We start from the raw sequence: 14,746 nt of genomic DNA on the forward strand, positions 1-14,746 counted from the left end.
CGGTGAACCTCCGTAAAACCCTTTATTTTGGAACCAGAACATCACTCCAAACTGTGACGGACTTCATTCGTAATTTTAGCTTCTTTAACTTGTCAGTTGGAGGTTAACTTAAGCAACTGGCTTACATACAAAACAAGGCTCCCTAAAACCTAACGTTAAAACCTGGAAAAAATACGCAAGATGAAAATTTCCATACGAATGGGTTACCCGTATTGCCTCTAAATCAAACTATGTTTAAGAGATTCAAGAATTCCCCATTAAGTTCAGCGCAGTTCATGTCAGGTTTATTCCAGGTCCCCCGTGGGACCCACACGAACACCGAAAAGAAAAAACGACAGAATATTCAATTTTTCAGTATCACAGTTTAATATTTCTAAAAAGAGGATACGAAAGATACATGGTTGTTAAGATACAGATTGAGGCAGTGACAGAAGATAATAACAAGTATTCAGATTGCAGAAGCAGGCTTTACCTTCCCTTGCAGGAACTGCAAGATATGTTCACGCTTCCAATTGTCGATTCTGTGATGGAGAATAAAAAATGTCATAAGTTCGTAGAAACGTGGTTTTTCCCATAAGGAATACAAATGAAGAAAAAATTTCTAAGCAAGAGATTATAGATGTATTGTGCATGGACAGGTTTAGGCAACATTCATTATTTAGGATAAATGTGATATCATGACAAAAAAAAAACAAGAGTATGTATATCAAATGGGCCGTCCATACTTTGAGAAACATTGTGAAAGAAAATTAGAGGGATGTGTCCACTGTTTCAACGTGAATGATAAACGGATGCTCACCTTATTGTTTCCTTACGTTCGCCTGCATCATCTAGCAGGATCAACTTTGGTGGAGAATTGAAAATGTATTGAACTTTGACCGAAGGGAACCGATCCTTCTCTTCTTCAATAAAGCCAACAATTTCCGGATAGAAAACCAGTTTCCTCATGCAGACTTCCAGTATGGCACCAGAATACGTGATCTGTAGTTATAAACTGTCATGTTAAGCATTTCCTTATCTATTAAATAAATGTTAAGACTTAAGAGAAGAAGCCTCAGATGGAAACTTGCAATTTGCAGAATTGGGTAACGTGTACTGATGGATAACATTTTTATAGCATACCCTTAGAATCAAAAATCTCAGAACATCTAAAGTTGCCCTAACATGTCTTGACATTAAACTAGCAAGTCTCATGCAACCAAAACAGGTGAAAATCAACAATCCTTAAAAATAGAAGGGGAGCTTCCAAGCCTTCCATCCTACACTTGTTTTTTCCTTTGAAAGGAACACTCAAATTTATTTAGTTGTTGTACTAGCACAAGAAGTTTGACCATTGGAATTTGCATGCGGTCCAGTATCCTAGTGGATAGGGTGTTGGGTTTCTACCCATGCATCTCGGGTTCGAAACTCCCTCTCCCCTAAATTAATGTAATAGTTTCGAACCCTCTCCCCTCCTCCCCTTAATAATAGTAAAATTAAAAATAAAATAAAAAGTTTGACTGTTGGAATTTATCAAACAAATTATACAGGAACGGTGCAGATCAGAGATGGGATATCTCATACCTGAACTAGTTATCATTCACATACCTGATAAAGTACGTAAACATGCCCTAAGCATCATTAAGTTGTTGCAAGTAATTAGAATGTGCAATAGATAGGTTCTTACAAGCTGTTTGATTGTTACTAACGACGTTTGGGAATCTGTCTAGTGGTTATTAATGTTCTATGCAAAGGTTTAAAGGGTTTGGCTATATAATGCTCTATCTAGGGACTAGTTACTCTAGATTAATTTTATGTCAAGAGTTTTCAGTTTCTAAACTATCCTACAAGATTTCCCCTTGGAAATCTAGGCTCCAACGGTGATTGGAGTAATTCCATTGAGACCCCCCTTAGGTGAATGTTACTTAAGTAACCGCCATCTGCCCAACAAAATGGGAGGGAAAAATAGAGTGAGGGTGGAAGACCAAACTCCTCATCATCCAAGAACGTTTCACGGGGACACTATGGTTATCCATAGCCCAGCCACAACCCAAAGAACTGAAAACAGTATAAATCGCATGAAGGTCCCATCTAAAAGTAAGTGAATGCACATAAAAGTTTCTAAACGCTAACTTATGCATCAAATACTCTTTGGCTGACACCACACCAGTGCCCCATTCATCTTTATTTTTTTCATCTTGATTTCAGGTTGCTCAAGTCATTCAATCAACTCGGTGGAAATTTGTTGCCAAAAAACTTTAAGGACTTGTTATTGGGACTCCAAAATAGTCATCCACTCATCTCTTATCTATTTATTTATTTATTGTCACTAGTCAGGAGTGCAGGATGGCTTTTTTTGGAGTGCCAATAACAGCCTTAATGTAATAGTGTAAGACATAAATTACTAATTTTTCCCTACACCTGTGGTTAGATTTATTTTGGAAAAACAAAGAAAAATAAATTTCAGACCGAACAGGATATCGGCAGATTAAAATATAATTTCAACTTCCAGCAATCATCATGTGTATAACTTTACTTACCTTTGTTGTGGAATCATCGGAATCCTCGGTGCAACATTTCATACAGTTGGATACCAATTCTGCAGTCAAAACTAGGACTTCAGTAAGCATTTTTGCATCTTTTTTGATAAAGAAACGATTATATTCAAAAAGGAAAGAAGCAAAAACAACAGAAAGAGTGGTCAAGCAAACCAGCCCAAACAGAAACTGGAAAGAGAAAGAGACAACTTCACAGAGCTGAAGAGCACCCAAACACAAAATCACAAACTAAAAGGAAGCTGCCTTCCAATCTACCCAAATTAAGGAGAGGGTAATTCCCCTGAACTCATAAGAAATAGAAACCCGGAGGGCTGACAAAAACCTCCGCAAAACCAGCTCCTGCATAATCTTCAAAAACCCTCCTATTTATCTCATCCAAACCACCCAAAACTCAGCGAAAATCATCCAACCCAACATTACCTTCACTTTATCACCCTTCCAAACCGAAGGTGAGCTTCACTAAGCAGAGAGAGGCAGTCCTCCCTTGGAATTACAATAATACCCATCTCCCTAACCAGCTTCAACCACAAACCCAATGTCATCGGACAATGAAGAGAGATTGATCAATGGATTTCAAATCTAACTTATATAAGATACACCAATAAGGTGACAAGCAGTAAGGGGGGTGAGTTCTATGAACCATGTCACAAGTGTTAACTTTGACATGGGCAATTATCCAACATCTTTACTTTAGATGGAGCTCTGGGTTTCCATATCGTCCAACAGGAAAGAGAGAGTTTCATTGTCGTGATTAGCAATGAAACTATAGTAAGATTTGTAAGAATACCGTCCATTGGGTCTAATTTCCTTGAATCCATCATTATAGGGTGGAAAATGATATTTTCCAGCAATCTCAAAAGGGAAGAAGATTCTTCCACTTCCCTTTCGATTTCTCCTGAAGCAAAATTCCAGTTCATTAATCCACTGGAAAAATCCTCAACACTAGAAATGGCCATATTACGATAAGCGATATAGTGTAGAGCTTGGAAACTGAGATTTCAAAGAAGAATTTCCCAACCACTCATATTACCAAAACTTGTTTCTATCAACGTTTTTGCGCAACAAAATGGCATTTTGTAATGAAAGAGTCGCATGAGATCTCTCCTTCCAAGGGCTCCGACTTCCATTCATGACACGTTGGAATCCCATCCATTAGACAAAATTCCATACTTGCTTTTGATCACAGAATGGCACAGAATCCTAATTTAAGGAAAACAAGCTCCATATTTGCTTCAGTATACTTAACTATGCTGGAAGTAAGACAAACCACATCTTACAGTTACAGTCAAATAACTATGCTGGAAGTAAGACAAATCACATCTTACAGTTACAGTCAAAATGTTGAGCAATCATATACCGTCCCCACATTTTAGGGTTCTCCAATTCCAATCCCTGACGGTTAAAAGATCCCTTACATTCACCTTATATTTAGCCTACAGGTCTTCCATCTTTTCGGCCATGTGATGAAGAAAACACTACTTCGATTCTATCATATCTCCAAAAAATGCAAGTGATAGTGATGTCTTATAATGCAAACAGCATTGGGAACGGCCACTGATTACATCATCTACCCACTTATTTCCATGATTATAAGCTATGCAGTTGTGTTTGCATTATTCGGTACGGAATATCGATGGAATTGAAGACTCAAACATTTGTTGTTGCTCCTAATATCTATGTCCTTAATTGCTACAAATGATAACTGCCAATGCCAAAGTCGCCAACCTAAAGAAATGGAGATTCCTCCTCTTCGGATCTCAAATTCCTTCCCATAAAGTCAATAACTGCCAATGCTAAAACTCTCATACTTTGTTCTATGATTGCACCAATCAATGTTAACTAACCTAAACACCTCCTAAACCCTCACTCTTGAATTCAAACACTTCAAACCCCATCAACAACAACAGCAATTCGCACAACAAAAAATACACCAAAAGGAAATTGGGGGAATTTGAAAGATAGCTATAGAAATTAACACTGCAAAAAAAATTAAAAAAAAAAAAGAGAAAAAGGAAGGAGAATGGATTGGATGGGTAACCTTGATCCTTAACATACTCAGCCAAACTGTTACAATCAGAGCACAAAGCGAGACCTGTGAAGCCAAGATTCTCGCATTCCCTTGTGCTCAGCTGCTCTTTCGATGTTGATGCACCGGAAGCTACTGCCACCGCGAGCACCACCAACATAGCCGCCACCAACGCTCCCATCTCTCTACCTTCGAGCTCACGAGTTTCAGTCTCTCCTCCCAAGACTCGATGCAAAAACAAAACGCTGGTCTTGCTCTTGGTCTGGGCCTTCGATTCGTTTCGGGCTTTAGGCACCATAAACGAAATTTAATTTTTTTGGTTTTGTATTTCTTTTAATTTAAAAAAAAATCAGATTGAAGAAACCCATGAAGAAAAACATTTTTGACATCCAGCTCACATAACGGCTAATTCCGAGAAATAGTAAATTAAGAGCAATGCGAATGGTAACAGTTTTAACCACAATACTAAACGTTTCATCCCATTTCATTCTGCTTCGTCCCATCTATGTACCAAACGCTTTCTAAAATAACAATGTAATGCAACACTCAAGAGAAACCAACTTACGGTCTCTCACACCATAACATGGCAAGTACTCCTTTCTAGAGACCATTTCAAATGTAAGTCATTCTTAGGCTTAAGTTGAATCAAGTGGGTTAAAAGTTATTAAGTAGGACCAAACATCAACAGACCTAAATTGATAAGATAAATCCATTGGAGTAAACCAAATAATTAGTTACACAATTGGTCTTATATCTAATTCTAATTATCTCTATATTTTATGCATTCGTGGATGTTTTTATCGTTTGTTCCAAAAAAAAGAAAATTGAATCAAGGGGGTTTGGGCCCAATGGGCGTAATGAATTTCGAAACTCTTTTTTTAAGCTCACTTGTTAATTTCAAGCTTCCCTGAGATTATGAATAATTAACTTAAATTCATTTAGTTAATTATTCCATCTCCTTATTAATCATAATTAATTAGTTCAACACACTTTAGTAATCTTAGCTCCCGAATAAGGTGTGTGATCCATTAGGTATTAACCGACGAGGCAATAAGAGCGATTAATCTCCAATAATCCGTCTAGCAAACTTAAAATCCATTTAGTTTTACCCTCATTGTGAAACAGATTATCCATTTCACAAGTCTTACTAACCATGAGTAACACCGAACAAACTGTACGTTATGGTGTCCAAGTCGATATGAAATAAACGACATAGAGAACCTATATATTTTGGAATCACATTACAAGATACTACAATATTTTCAATTACATTTACAGTCGATGATTGATGTCAAACCCTTTTTGGTGCTGAACATAACACCAATGTAAACTATTTTGCTCGTATGATCCAATTTAAGGCAATGAGTTTTTGCATATGCAAACATAAGTGTGCACTGATCTTTTCGGAATTATCCATATCAACTCGATAGTTTCAACGCTCGGGAATAGTTTTAGGATAAACACATGAGATTGGTCTTATTAACTTAACTTATTAAGTTACTTGCTTCTTATGTATAAATTATCGTTGAAGTTATCAATATACAATCTCATTGAAGTTATTCATGGACTCACCCAAAAGATTTTATTTGGTTTAGTTGATGTATGGTTATCTTGCCCGTGATTAGTTCATGAACTATTGTGGTATTGTCCGAAATAGTTTATCAACCCATTGATTGCTTTTAGGGCATACCTCTAACAACTACATATTTCCCTTATAAATATGAAGAGAAGAAAGATGAACTAAACTTACCCTTGAAGCTATTAGAAAAACCCTTACAAATTGCTCCACCAATCTTCTTGTTCTTTAAGTCTTCTCTTTAAACTCTCCACCTTTGGTTCTCCTTTAGTTGTCAAAGTAGACAACCTTTAGCATCTCCACACCACTTAAATCTTGAGTGGTTGGATGAAACATAGAAGGGAGAAATAGACTAATGAGTATCACTTAGTAGATTTGTGATTTATGTTTGAGCAGTCCCACAAATAATGAGTGACATTTAGCCATATGCAATGACTAATCAAGTCAAAGGAAGATATATTCCATAACTTTTTTAGTTGAAACTAAAATGCAATACAATACTTCGCCTATTTATGAATACTAATTACATTATTATGGTCGTATTGTTTATCAAACCACTAATGATGAATACAAATAAAATCTTAAAAGCTAAGCAATTTAAAGTGAGTTTTGGTTTCTGGTTTTCAGTTTTCATTTTATTTACCTTTCTTTATGCGTGTGTGTATTTATATATATTCCTACCTTAGCTTTCTCGCCATCCTTCCTCCCTTCTCTCGTACCCTATCATATATTATCCAACTAGTGTAAAATAAGCTCTCATTATGCTCATAACATAAGATATGACATAAGGAGAGATTTTTCTGTGTAATCGAAACATAAGAGAGTACACTACATGTCATAATATAAGTGAATGAACATTGAAAAATATATATTCTAAAGCTTTGTCATCCACTTGTATGGTAACACGCGGTATAATAGTTTGTATTTCAGATAGAACAATATTTGGCTACTTAAGGATGAGTAGGAACTTCTACTCAAAATTCTTCACGTTCCAATTATTAGAGTTTTGTGTTTATAATCAAAACCGTTTATATTATAAATCACTTTGTAAGAATTATCTCTATAAAAATAAATTAAAACTAAAATTGTTTAGTCTATCTATTGTAGCAAATACATAGATAATCTGTAATACTTTTGTCAATTCCGTTCATATATTTTTATACAATTCGATGACTAAACGATCTTAGTTTTAATTGATTTCTTGCTTAGGCGATGAATAGAGTGATTTATAATATGAACGGTTCCGATTATAAACACAAAGTTCTATAAATCGGCAACGAATTATTTTGAGTATGAACTCCTACGTCACTTAGTACTATGATCTAGTAATATTCCTCTTGACTTATAAGTGAAAGGTCTTAGATTCGATTATTGTCAAAGATGAACTTGAACCAAATTGTTGTTGATATCCCATTGTGATGCTTAACTCACCACCTTTTCTCACGTAGATAATATCGTTTTTTTTTTTTCTTCCAAGTTTTGCCCTTTCGGACATGAAAATAGTGAAAAATCTTTTGTTAAGAAATGCAAAAGGCAAATGGCAGGCTTCCACGTGTTAACAAAAGCGGGAAAGCCTTAACTCTGTCTAGGAGTAAGAATAGGAAGAATTATTAGGAAATGAGAGGCCATTGTGTAATTTGTGTTTAGGTTTTTATAACGTTACGCAGTCACCACTCCCTGCTTGCTTTCATCGGCCGCCACCACTCACCCGCCTTCTCTTCTCTTCAGCTCCTCCCTCACTCCCACTCTCCGGTACCCCTCTCTCTCTTCGTATGCCAAATATGCATGTATGTTGTGGCAATGGTCTGTACTGTTGATATTCCAACATCAATTCCTCCTTGATATTATAAGGAAGCATTCGTAAATCGATGTTGTAAGAACAGAGCTCAGCTGGTGGCTATGGCTCCTGCCCAACCAGACATGGAGGCTGACCAGCTCCAAGACTGCAAACCATTTGTCAACCCAAAAGTTGAACTTGTTGAGGATGATACAGATATCAGAAGGGCTTCCTTGCCAAACTCTGCTTCTGCTTCGGCTTCGGCATCGGAGGGAAAACACATCGCTCCAGTCGTCGACATTGATATAATTCAGTGCACAAGTAATCAGGACAGTACTCAGCCTGATCCCGATGCAACGGATGAATATTCAACCTCATTCGCCGACACTACGTCCGACACTGACAATTTTTCTGGATTTTGTGAAGAAGGTGAAGTGCAGTCACACGAGCACAATGCTTTGACATCTGCTTTTGATGCATTTGCGAGTACATTTCAAACCAGGTGTGTGTGCAGCTTTTTCCTTTCCCCCTCGTAATTTATTATTTCTAGTTTATATCAAGTTACTTGTGATTTCCGTTTGTACTTGGACTTCCCACATGATTAACTGCTACTACGCTCAAGCTTTGGAATGACACGATGAAACCCTTTGTATTATGCACATCTTGATTTGAATTTTGGAACAATCTACATTCTAAACGTGAAACTTTACCACTAAAAACTTGTTAGTTTTTTCTTTTTTAAGTAACCCGCCGCTGGTCTGGAAGCCAGACTTATGGTCAGGAGGAGGCTGAAATGCCTCTGTGAGTCTTCTCGGCCCCCGAAAGGGGTGGATAACCGTGGTTTGCCACTAGTTGTCCCCCCTTTTTTCTAAAAAAAAATAGTAACTTGCTAAGTAAACTTAAGATTGTCAGTGCGAGTGCGACCGCCCTGTGCATATTTTTATGGGTGTTAATCATGAAATAATGTTGTCTTTCTAGATGGTACAACAATTATCCAGTCTAAGGTTGTTTTTCCATCCAAAAACACTGGGCGAACATTCTCTGTCTCTCCAATTTTACAAGTATGTAAACATAGACATGGGTTTTTGATACTTCAGTGTCATCTTTTCGGCATGTACATCTGGGAAATAGTATAACCCCTCACGTGAATATCCCAACTGCCTTTGTTTCTAATTCAGGAAGAAGAAGTTGACAAATCACTGGAGGAGCTTTATACGTCCTGTAATGTGGCGCTGCAAATGGATGGAATTGAGAATCAAAGAAATTGAAGCACAAGCACTAAAGTATTCCAGAGACCTACGAGTAGCATATGATAAAAAAAGGCATACAGGATTCGACCAACGTACTTTGGATGAATTTGGTTCAAAGTCATTGCCATTTTGTAGTCAATTCCGCAGAAAGAAAGCTATGAAGAGGAGGAAACGCAAGAGAGTTGAAGACACAACTGATATAGCATCATACATCTCAAATCATAGTGTCTTTTCCTATCTTGGTGGGAACTTCTTCTTTATATTAAAATATACCATGAATTTGCTCATTCACTCCCCTTCTTAAAATACACCTCCAGCCATGATATTTATCCTTGCATTATTATGTATTGCAGAAAATAAAAGATCCGATCCTGACAGCACATCCATTGCTGATGACTTTAATAATGCAGGTATAGTTCTTACCATTTGTTGTTTCTTCCTCGTGTTGAGCTGTAGGACTCTTCATTCTTGCCAATCTCAATAATTCAGCAACTTTTTGAATTGTGTTCTTAATTTTTTTTCTAGTTTTTTTCTTTATTCACTAGTCCAAGCATAATTTGTTTCCTTAAGATTGACTCCGAGACTTATTTGATTATTGTTGAGGGGATAGTAATCACAGAGCAGAGTGCGGATTACAATGATAAACTCAGTGCTGGTGATAACTGGGCATTCTTTGAGTACCGAGATGGTGACAAGTCTTTGGAGCATGTCCTTTGGAAAATTGAGACAGTGCACTCTCGGGTTCACAAGTTAAAGTATCAAATGGATGTGGTGATGTCAAAAAATGCTGCAAGGTTTTCTTCCAGCGAAAATTTGAGCATTCTTGTACCCTGTGATGCACAGACCAGCTCTGCACATAGTCCAGCATTGTCTCCTGGCAATGGAGAAACAAACTCTGCGGGAGCTATATATACTTCAGCTCAACATGTATCAGGCTACAATGTTGGGGATCTCGCAATGCCTGAAAGTGCAGTCTCAAGTTTTGTGGAGGGAGTCACTGTTCCTGATATAATTGAAAGCACTGTGGGACTACCGTCTGCTGTTGACGTTACCTTCCATCAGCCACAGTTTGGAGACTCAAGCGAAGATGTAAGTCTTCCCTATGGAACATAACTTTCATTCCACAACTTTCTTTTAACCTACAGCCAAAAATATTTCTACCATGTGATGATAGATGCATATCACATATCAACTACGGTAAAATTGACGTAGTGGATGTCATCTCTTCAACAAGTACCACATAAAAGGTCGTACCCAGTGCACAAGGCTCCCGCTTTACGCAGGGTCTGGGAGAGGTGAATGTCAACTACCACATAAAATTTGACGTAGTGGATGTCATCTCTTCAACAACTACCACATGTGGACATTAATTTTGTTTCAACAAGGGGCCTAATTGGGAGTTAAAAAGTTACGCCAAACCCAAAATTTGCCCATCATATAGTTGAGATAATTAATTGATATCGATAGCAGCTCAAAGTATTTTTGTTTGTGTATTTAGTAGCTAATATAAGATACCTTTTTAGTTGCCCTTTGTTTCTCTGCATAACAGAACTGGATCATAGGGTTTTTATGTCATCTCTTACAGATTGTGGATAATGTCCTGATACATAATGAGGCAGCTGAAGCAGAGAAGCGCGCTTTCCAAATGATCAACGACCAACCTAAAGAGGAACATCAGCAACCAGAGAAAGACTTACAAGAAGCCGCTTTTCCAACTCCACAATCAGAACCTGCTCCCTCGGCAGAAGCTGCTGTTCCTCAGGAACAATCAACTCTAGAGTCATGCTTGGCTTCCGATGTAAATTTTCATAGAAACAAGAGAAAGCGAGGGGAGCGGAAAGCAGGTTCGGTTGTTTGGAGCAAGAAATGCTCAGGCGAGCCCGATAGCCAATGAGCTTCATTTCCTTAAATTATGCTGGTTCATGGAACTACAGAGACATTTCCTCTTCTTTTTTCACATGAGTGGATACACGAGCTTGTTACAGTTATTGTGAACTACCACTTGCTGTATATAGGGAAGCGGTTTCGGTTCCTAAGTTACGTCGCGGTTTCGGTTCCTAAGTTACGTCGCGGTTTGCAGCATTGTCGCATACACATTGTGGCAAGAGCCAGTCTAGTGTAGTTTGACAGCCAATATGTGGAATAGTTGGTCTAATTACGTGTTCCATCAACAAAAAAAGGTCTGAAATCTTTAGGACCCGTTTGATAACTATTAGATATCAATGGCTTCTCTTGCATTACCCGGCACGAGCGGTTTTGTTGATGAATTGTTAGTGTTTTATTTTTGGAATACTTGCTAGTCAATAACAGCTTTTAGTGACAAAAATGTTTTACTTTTGTAATGGCTATGGGAATGATATTAACTCCTATTTATTATCTATGTTATGCCAGATGTTCTATGGGTACAAGCTTACTAATGTAAAACCCAGTTTCGATTTATTCATGCGATATTTTTTTCTTGTCAACGGTGAGATTATGTGAATGATCTACTACTGAGTTTGCTTTAAAGTAAAAAAATAAAGTTGTTTTCTAATTTTAGTTTAGAGCGAAAAAAACAATTTAAAATAACACTATACTGTAATGTTAAGTGGTTAATAATCAATATAAACTTAATTAATCATAAACAGCTGCATACACTTACAGGCATTACCTCATTGATCTTTATTTTTTTATGTTGACATGGCTTGGAGAAGATGTATTAATTAGCTTAATGAATCATTTACATAACCGTAACTGAAATCAAAATACGGAATTGAATTTTGATTACGGAATCACCCCGAAGTTTACTAAATATTGTGGAATAAAAAAATTGGTGGAACACACACGAATGAAATTGAACTCTCAACATTTAAGCGGTGTTCTAATTCTGGATTTTTGAGGGAATCGGAAATGGAGTTGGTCACACGCCAATGGAATTGGGGTCCCTATTGTTCTTTAAGATCAGTTGCCGACCGTTCAGAAGTAAATCGGTTGATTTGCATGATGCCTATAGGAGAGATCATGCCATTAGGGTGCGGAAAACTACCAAGTTGGAAGGAGAACTTCTTAGAGAATCTCTAACAATTTTATTAAATTGTTCCTGGTTTAGCAGTTGAATAATGTCACGTCTCCAACAACACGTTATGTTTTAACAAACTTTGAATTTTTATTATCACTCATTTTAAGAAGAAAAAACTCAACTCACTCATTTTTTTAAACAAACATACATTCGATCTCTTCCTTTTATCATTCGCTAGTGAATTCACACTTGGAATTTCATTAATTTTTTAATATCTAGCTCATGAATAGTTGCTCTATAAACTTAAATACTAACCGTTCATTTTTCTATAACAAAAACTCTTTTATAGAGTCAAGCTTCTCTTGAAGATGAGTTTTTTCAAAATTTAAAACTCTTTAAAATAAAGTTTTAGGGGATTTACAGTTTTATGTGGAGATGCTTTAAATGAAGCTGGGAAGGAAATTCTTGTAAATGACCCAAACCATCTCTAGTGTTCATTATTATCTTCTCCCCAAAGTTCTTATTCTGAGCTTCCAATTTTGTGCAAGTTTTCTTGGGTAAAATTGATGACAAATGTCGAATTCATTGGAAACCTTGGGAGTTGATGTGTAGGCTAAATAGTGGAGAAATTTTGTATGCAAGACGTCTTTATATATCAAGTATTATAATACAATTAGTTGAATATTTTTTTTTTCAAGTTTTCAATAATTATATTTTTATACTTGATGTATCAGATCGTATTTTCAACTAAAATATCCCACAACCACATATCATAATAAAAGTCAAGGGACATATATGGAAAAATCTCTCCCAATCATGATGTCTTTTTCCAATGCAGCAGCTTTTAGGTTCTTAATATAACATCTCTCACAAATGAATTATGATGCCATCTATTATAAGTTCGATGGAAAGAGGTTCTCTCAGGATTCCTTCCTTTTAATTCATCAAGTTTGAGAATTTAGATCGTTGATTTTTGATTTAATGGTTAAAGTTGTTATAATTTTTAAAGTGAGTCCCTGTTTATAATCATTGGATTAAATTTTAACGGCTCAGATCCTTGTATTTGATGGATTAGGAGGAAGGGATCCATAGAGGATCCCTTTCCAAGTTCGATGACCCAAAGAGCAAGTTTTTTCTGATTTTAAGGATTCCGCTCTAGCAACAAAGAAGAAAGCAATTTCTATTGTTTAACTTGGCTAGTTTCGCATTTGAATGAATTTTTGTAAGGATAATTTTTAGGGAGTTTTAACGAAAAGTTCACGGTACTGTTCACTTTAACGAAAAACCACATTTTTACACTAAAAAGTCAAACATGGTACTATTTATTTTACCCTTTATTTTGTCCTTATCATTAAAACTCAAAGTTTTCAAACCCTTTTCATTAGTTTACTTAATTTTTAACGAAAGAGCTAGACGGTTGAGGTGATGGAAGTACACTGTTAAAGTAGGCTCTATACGGGTGTCAGTTAATATTATGAAAAAGGTTTTTGGGTAGGGTTGAGATATTAAACGCGAGGCATGAGGTATGATGCATGCCATGAGAGGTACAGGTTGATACCTATATGATAATGATATGATTCTTGTGTACAAAGGCCAGGCCAGGCAGGCAAGGCATGTCTGAACACATTGGTGCTTTAGCTTTCCCCCATGCTAATAATCATAGACATTGGGAGGGAGGTAACCATGATTACAATCATTTGGGTAGCTTTTTAGCTTTATATATATATATATGATATAATGACACATCCCGACCTGGAATGTCTAGTAGAACTCCAAATCGAGCTGTGCTGGTCGACATCTGAAAAGTGATGAAGCCATAAAATGTGATGATGTGGAAAAATTATGAATAAATTTAAACCTAAGAGTGCCTAAATACCAGAGTGCACTGGTGAACGGGAATAAACTCACTTCACACGTGATGTTAGAGCATAAGTAAGTACATAAGAGTGAATTAAGAATCGTACCCTCGAAATAATCTCCAATACTAAGAATCACCACGAATCTTCGACGATAAAAAAGCTCAGCTGATAAAACCTGGAGGGTGAAGACAAGACATGGGTGAGTGGCCTTGTAAGTAAGATTTTAATAGAAACCATATAAAACATTATAACCTCTCGCTGCAACCCCTGTATAATTTCCAGAAAATCATAATATACCACAACACAGCATCTCATCAGTAATATCAAATAATCATGCGATTAATAACTCATACTAGTACGCAAGTCGGAGTCACCTAGGGTGACATGTACGACTTACCCATATCTCATCACATATATTAGTTCATCATTTATTTCCTCACATATGCTAGTTCATCACATATTTCATCACATATACTAGCTCATCACATATCTTATCACATATGCTAGCTCATAAGTTGGGAGTCACCTTTCACATATAGTGACCTATACGACATATTCATATCTCATCAATCAATCTAGCCGGAGTCACATATAGTGACCTATACGGCATTACGCCTGCACACGAGTCGGAACCACTGTAATGGTCTGTACGACAAGACTGGGTGTAAATGAATACGCTCAAGTGATACGATCACGTGAAAAGTCACCTACGAGTCAGAATCA

General features: G+C 36.8%; 2 protein-coding genes and 1 long non-coding RNA gene across 3 annotated transcripts; 1 reads left to right on the forward strand and 2 right to left on the reverse strand.

Moving 5' to 3' along the window:
- Nucleotides 1-233: 233 nt before the first annotated feature.
- LOC103432774 (uncharacterized) lies at nt 234-4,911 on the reverse strand. The gene is made up of 4 exons (XM_008370981.4): nt 4,576-4,911; nt 2,520-2,578; nt 800-981; nt 234-521 (listed from the first exon to the last, which is right to left on the reverse strand). The coding sequence occupies exons 1-4, from the start codon at nt 4,859-4,861 to the stop codon at nt 449-451; spliced, it is 600 nt and encodes a 199-aa protein (XP_008369203.3). The 5' UTR covers nt 4,862-4,911; the 3' UTR covers nt 234-448.
- A 2,835-nt stretch (nt 4,912-7,746) lies between these two features.
- Nucleotides 7,747-11,568, forward strand: LOC103432773 (uncharacterized). The gene is made up of 5 exons (XM_008370980.4): nt 7,747-8,418; nt 9,095-9,408; nt 9,520-9,576; nt 9,777-10,255; nt 10,752-11,568. The coding sequence occupies exons 1-5, from the start codon at nt 8,039-8,041 to the stop codon at nt 11,058-11,060; spliced, it is 1,539 nt and encodes a 512-aa protein (XP_008369202.2). The 5' UTR covers nt 7,747-8,038; the 3' UTR covers nt 11,061-11,568.
- On the reverse strand, nt 8,907-10,818 carry LOC139195240 (uncharacterized). The gene is made up of 2 exons (XR_011579913.1): nt 10,682-10,818; nt 8,907-10,305 (listed from the first exon to the last, which is right to left on the reverse strand). It is a non-coding gene; the product is annotated as an uncharacterized lncRNA (long non-coding RNA).
- Nucleotides 11,569-14,746: the final 3,178 nt, after the last annotated feature.

This window comes from Malus domestica, chromosome 04 (genome assembly GCF_042453785.1).
Source record: "Malus domestica chromosome 04, GDT2T_hap1".
NCBI classification, from domain to species: domain Eukaryota; kingdom Viridiplantae; phylum Streptophyta; class Magnoliopsida; order Rosales; family Rosaceae; genus Malus; species Malus domestica.

What these genes read in the sequence shown, in the direction of transcription:
- LOC103432773 (XM_008370980.4), top strand. Translation starts at nt 8,039, where the DNA reads ATGGCTCCTGCCCAACCAGACATGGAGGCTGACCAGCTCCAAGACTGC. An exon ending in GCGAGTACATTTCAAACCAG is followed by an intron (nt 8,419 to 9,094) that starts GTGTGTGTGCAG and finishes TTTCTAATTCAG; the next exon opens with GAAGAAGAAGTTGACAAATC. An exon ending in TAGTGTCTTTTCCTATCTTG is followed by an intron (nt 9,409 to 9,519) that starts GTGGGAACTTCT and finishes TATGTATTGCAG; the next exon opens with AAAATAAAAGATCCGATCCT.
- LOC103432774 (XM_008370981.4), bottom strand. Translation starts at nt 4,861, where the DNA reads ATGGTGCCTAAAGCCCGAAACGAATCGAAGGCCCAGACCAAGAGCAAG. An exon ending in TGAGTATGTTAAGGATCAAG is followed by an intron (nt 2,579 to 4,575) that starts GTTACCCATCCA and finishes TTTTGACTGCAG; the next exon opens with AATTGGTATCCAACTGTATG. An exon ending in CCGATGATTCCACAACAAAG is followed by an intron (nt 982 to 2,519) that starts GTAAGTAAAGTT and finishes TTATAACTACAG; the next exon opens with ATCACGTATTCTGGTGCCAT.